At 53.3% G+C, this 5,034-nt stretch overlaps 2 protein-coding genes and 1 non-coding gene across 9 annotated transcripts in view; all 3 read right to left on the bottom strand.

Annotated features, from left to right (window-relative positions):
• Pnpla2 (patatin like phospholipase domain containing 2) overlaps positions 1-2,211 on the bottom strand; it is a 9,058-nt gene extending 6,847 nt beyond the window's left edge. Inside the window, exons 1-2 of the mRNA XM_015503359.2 lie at positions 2,163-2,211; positions 30-110 (exon numbers count right to left, since the gene is read on the bottom strand). Of these exons, the coding sequence (XP_015358845.2) occupies positions 30-110; positions 2,163-2,211 (130 nt within the window). The remainder of the gene's footprint in view (positions 1-29; positions 111-2,162) is intronic.
• A 450-nt stretch (positions 2,212-2,661) lies between these two features.
• Rplp2 (ribosomal protein lateral stalk subunit P2) overlaps positions 2,662-5,034 on the bottom strand; it is a 25,362-nt gene continuing 22,989 nt past the window's right edge. The window contains exons 3-7 of one of the 7 annotated variants that reach the window (XM_048807933.1): positions 4,826-4,949; positions 4,239-4,268; positions 3,843-3,891; positions 2,888-2,986; positions 2,662-2,777 (exon numbers count right to left, since the gene is read on the bottom strand). In XM_048807933.1, the coding sequence (XP_048663890.1) occupies positions 2,704-2,777; positions 2,888-2,986; positions 3,843-3,891; positions 4,239-4,268; positions 4,826-4,948 (375 nt within the window). In that variant the 5' untranslated portion in view covers position 4,949 and the 3' untranslated portion in view covers positions 2,662-2,703. Of the gene's footprint in view, positions 2,781-2,887; positions 2,987-3,842; positions 3,892-4,238; positions 4,269-4,825; positions 4,953-5,034 lie in introns of all 7 variants that reach the window. The other 6 variants (XM_048807931.1, XM_048807932.1, XM_048807935.1 and 3 more) reach the window with 6 other exon arrangements.
• Positions 3,678-3,812, bottom strand: LOC125618125. Its single transcript, XR_007349375.1, has one exon. It is a non-coding gene; the product is annotated as a small nucleolar RNA SNORA52 (small nucleolar RNA).

Genomic DNA, 5,034 nt, shown 5'->3' on the forward strand with positions numbered 1-5,034 from the left:
CCCGCCGCCCCTCTACCCTGGCCACTCACCGGGCTCGGTACCTGGGTCTGAGCCGGAGTCCTCCCGCGGCGGGGTCCGCGCGGGTCTAACTAGAGGCAGCCCCGCCTTCGCTAATTACCCTAGGGGGCGGAGCACCCAGGTGACGTCACCCCACCGCCCCCGCTCCCATTTCTTCCTCGGACTGTGGGGCCCGCCAGGCTGGCTGGCTTCCAGCATCAGCCTTCACCTCGCCTCACCCCAAGACTTGGGGCTGGTCTGGGTTGGGATGGCGGCAGTGTGCGGGTCTTCCGGGGAACACTCACTCCCCAGGGGAGCTCGGCTCTGGACACAGCTGGAGCCAGAGCCGCGGAGGGTTGGGGCTTGGGGCCCTCTGGGGTCGTGCTCTCCCGTCCTCAGCCCCTGTGCTTGCTGCCGTCCCGTACTCAGGAGTTAGCGCGGGAACCGGTAGAGCGGTGGGGTCAAACCAGCTCGGCCTCACTGCGCGGCTTAAAATGAGACAATTGAGGCCATGCTCGGGCCTTCCCTACGAAGGGGCCGATGATCTCTGTCAATAAGCAGTTACCCAAGTCCTGGCACCGAGAGGTCATGGCAAACAGCACATGAAAAGGCCCAAGGTGGGAATTGAGAACAGGGGCTCTTTGACCAGTGACCGTATTTGACTTAAAAACGTCGCCCAAATGTTTTGAATATTTGAATATCTGTACAGAGCAGCAAACCCACTGACCAGGGAAAGGGAGCTGGGTGGGGGTGGTGGGAAGGTAGCCTGATGGTCATGACCTGGCAGGAGACACCCTCACCCAGTGCCTGGACTCCCTTGGATGATCCTGCTAGGGGCAGCAGGACTCCAAGGATGTGATATGAAGAGCTTCCCAGGTTCTTCAGGGTGGCAACTGAAGGGGAAGCAGCACCAAAGCCCTTCCCCACAGCCTGATCCAAGGCCTGTCCTTAGGGTTGGTGCTGCCCAGTTCAGGAAGACCTCTACCCCTGTTTCTACAGAGGATCAGGCTGTTTTGGGTACATTTCCCTGCAGGCCTCTGGGAGGCTATAAGCCAGGAACAGGCAGGCCCTTCCTGGAATTCTGGCAAGGGTTGTGACCCACTCCCTCAGCATGAACTCCCAGGGGCATTGTTTGGATCCCATGGTGCCCTCTGGGCACAGAGCCCTTCCCTTTAAGGTTCAGGCAGGAACTGAACTGCACCCTGATCCATGGGCCTTCAAGACAGGGTTTAAGTTGCCCAGGCTGGCCTGGAACTTGCAAGCCTCCTGCGAATCACTGCTGCCATAGTGCCCAGCAAAAAGCAAATACAGGAACAGGGTTTGTGGCTCAGTGGTAGAGCACTTGTCTAGCATGTGTGAGACACTGGGTTGGAGTCTCAGCACTGCATATAAAGGTCCACTGGCAACTGTGAATTTAACTCAGGGGTCCTTCACAAACACTGAACCACATCCCCATCCCTTTTTACCATGACAGGGTCTTGCTAAGTTGCTTAGGGCCTCCCTAAATTGCTATGGTTGGCCTCAAACCTGCAATTCTTGTGCCTCAGCCTCCAGAGGCCTTGGGATTACAGGGATGCACCACACCCAGCAAGAGATGTTTTAAAAAAACAATTTAGAACTGGAAGTATAGTTCAGTGGTGGAGTGGTTACCTAACATGCACAAAGAGCTGAGTTTGATCCCTAGCAAATTGAGGCTGGGTGTAGTAGTATTACCTGTGATACCAGCAACTCAGTAGGCTGAAGTTACATAGCAGTTTGTCATCAGCTTGAACAAACTGTAGAAGGTTCTGGGTTCAATCCTTAACACCACACACAAAAAGCTCTCCCCATCCCAGGAACTCCTGTGGGCCTTGCCCCCCCCCCCATATGCACCCCCTGTACAGGGGTTTTCGCTCCAGGACAGGGGTTTCCAGCTCTTCTAAAGGCTGCTCTCATCTCACATTTTTTCTTCTCAAAACACAACGGGTGCCAAGGCGCATGCCTATAATCCCAGCAGCTGGGAAGGCTGAGGCAGGAGGATTGCAAGTTTAAAGCCAGCCTCAGAAACTGGCAAGGTGCTAGGCAACTGAGACTCTGTCTCTAAATAGACAAAACTGGGCTGGGAATGTGGCTCAGTGCTTGAGTGCCACCCTCACCCCACCCTTCAATCCCTGATTAAAATGTACTTTCACACTGCAGTATCCCCAGCTCCAAGTCTAAGATGTATCGGTACATGATGCACTACTGTGCCTGGAGAGGGAGGGCAGCATATCTCCTGAGGCCTGTCACCGAGCAAAAGCTCAAGGCCCAGGGGCTAGGACTGTAGGTACTAATGAGCCAGGGTTCCTACCACATAGCAGGGAAAACAGACCCCAGGGATTTCAGCAGCTGCCCAAGTTGTACAGGAGAGCAGTGGCCTGTGAAACCCAGGGGCCATTTGACCTGTCACCAAGCACCTTACAGCAGAGCACCAGACACCACCCCAACACTGCATCTCAATTTGCTTCTCTGGTATTCACATTTCTGAAGAAATTTTCCTGGGTGTTACCTGAAAGTAGCAAGACTGTCCCTCACTGGGCCTGACAGTCCTCTGACCCAAGGTGGATTGACTCCTCCAGCCCTCACTCCCTAGACACTGGCAAGCCCCACCTGCCCCATGCTCTTGACACTGTGCTCACGGGCCACTCAAGATACATAAAAAGGCTTTATTTGCAGAGGAACAGGAATTTAATCAAATAGCCCAAATCCCATGTCATCATCAGACTCCTCAGACTCTTCTTTCTTCTCATCCTTCTTCTCCTCTGCTGTGGAAAAGGAGACCATGGTGAGCATGCCTGCATGACCAGATTGCCAGAGAGACCCCATCAAGTCCGAGCCTTAGCCCCCTTCCCACTCTCCAGGCCTCCCTTACCTGCAGCAGGGGCAGATCCAGCAGCAGGAGCTGCAGAGCCAGGGGCAGCAGAAACAGCCACAGCTCCTCCAGCAGGCACACTGGCAAGTTTGCCAATGCCTATAAAAAGCAGAGAGATGAGATCAGAGCAGGTTCCCAGGCAGGAAGGTGATTCTGCAGGGGTGAAGTGACCTGAGGAAGCTCATTTCACCCACATACTCTAGCGTGCCCAACACAACAGGGTTCCATCACAGTGCCAGTGCCACAGGCTTCCCTTTTCTCCAGGACTTGATGTTGCAGCCCTGCCCAAGAATTCAGTGACACTCATGGTCAGGGACTCTGCTTTCACTACCGTGACCCACAAAGGGAGGTTTTCTACCCAAGAACTTGATCTTATAATTAGGCCTTGGACATAAGCTGGACAAACATGTTTACAACTGTTCAGGGAGTCTACTATCCGAGTGTCCAGATCTCGGCCCCAGCAGTAAACTTATAAACCAGACTGCTGAGCTGGCTTTGCTTGTCACATAAACAGGGACAGAACTGCTGAAACCACTCAACTTCCAAATAAGCTACATCAGCTCCAGTCTAATGCCACCAGAAAACCATCTGCTCAGCGAAGGGGAACAGAACCCTGTGGCCCTCAGTTCCTGCTCCCAACCCCTTAGAGAAGCAGGAACTGTGTGCAAGAGCTCCACAGCTTTGAAGGAATCCTGGAGAAAAGGGTTCAAAGGTGGGAAGCCAGGCAGGCCCCTGGGCAAGGGCTGACAGGCTCAGTGTGAGTAGAGGGCAACCCCTACCACCCACTCATCAGTGTCCAGAAGCATCCCCGGCATGAGTCCATGAAGGCCTTGCTCACCCACTCAGGTCAGGCTTCTACAGTGTTCTAGTCCACAAGCGAAACCTGGCAGGCCATAGGTTGACCAGCAGGAATTAGGATGGACATGAAAATGAAAGTCCCTTCATATAAACTCACCCTGGGCTATGACATCTTCAATGTTTTTCCCATGCAGCTCATTGATGACCTAAACAAGACAACCACAGCCAGCAGTCAGTTATCATAGTCAAGTTGCTGCATCCTGGCCCAAGAGCAGGGATGGCAGGCACAAGAAAACCTGCAGCTTCTAGACCCACAGTGACCAGCATGGTAGCCATTGGAACTGAAATACTGTGAACTGAGACCAAGTGCCCGAATTCTAAAGCTTTCACTGGAAAAATAACACAGATTGCCTCCTTGCTTAAACTAAGTACTTACATTACATTTTAAATAAGCAGGGTGGGGCTGGGATGTAGCTCAGTGGCAAAGCGTTTGCCTGGCATTCACAAAGCCCTTGGTTCGACCCCCCAGTTCCAAAAGACAAGTGGTACAGACCTGTAATTCCAGCAACTCAGGAGATCCTATCTTAAAAAAAAAAAAAAAAACCCAAAACAAACAAAAAAGGAGCTGGAAGTGTAGCTCAAAAGGAGGGTTCAACACCCAGCATAGAAAAAAAAAATTTTTTTTAAATTGTTTTTTAGACTGGGGAAATAGCCCCACGATGGAGCGCCTGCCTAATGGGCAAGAAGCCCTGGGTTAGATCCACTGCGCCTACGGGGGTGGGGGCTAGGGCTGAGTGGCAGAGTGCTTGCCTAACATGCGTGAGGCACCGGGTTCCATCCTCAGCACCACATAAACTACCAAAACAAAAGGCTTTCCGTCCATCTAAAATTACAAAAAGAAAACAAAAGTTAATTTTTTTTTTAGTTGTAGATGGACACAAAACCTTTATTTATTTATGAGGAACGAACCCAGGGCCTCACGCGTGCAAGGCAAGCAGCACTCTACCATTGAGCCACAACCTCAGCAAAAAAACTTTTTAACCCCATATAACCATCCCAACTGGCACAGGCCGCCCTCCGTTTCTCCAGCGGGTCATTTCGCTTGAGCCAGGTGGAGCATTTGGGCGGCGAGGGCCGTACCTTGTTGAGCCGGTCGTCGTCCGCCTCGATGCCCACGCTGTCCAGGATCTTCTTGATGTCCTTGGCGCTGGGGGAGGCGTTGCCCCCGAGGGCGGCCAGCAGGTAAGAGGCAACGTAGCGCATGCTGCTGAGGGCAGACAGGGCGCGGCGGTGGCGTTACCCCGGCGGCTCCGGGCCCCACCGCGCCGCCCGCAGGAGGCCGTGCGCGG

The sequence above is a fragment of the Marmota marmota genome, unplaced genomic scaffold (genome assembly GCF_001458135.2).
Source record: "Marmota marmota marmota unplaced genomic scaffold, marMar, whole genome shotgun sequence".
Classification (NCBI taxonomy): domain Eukaryota; kingdom Metazoa; phylum Chordata; class Mammalia; order Rodentia; family Sciuridae; genus Marmota; species Marmota marmota.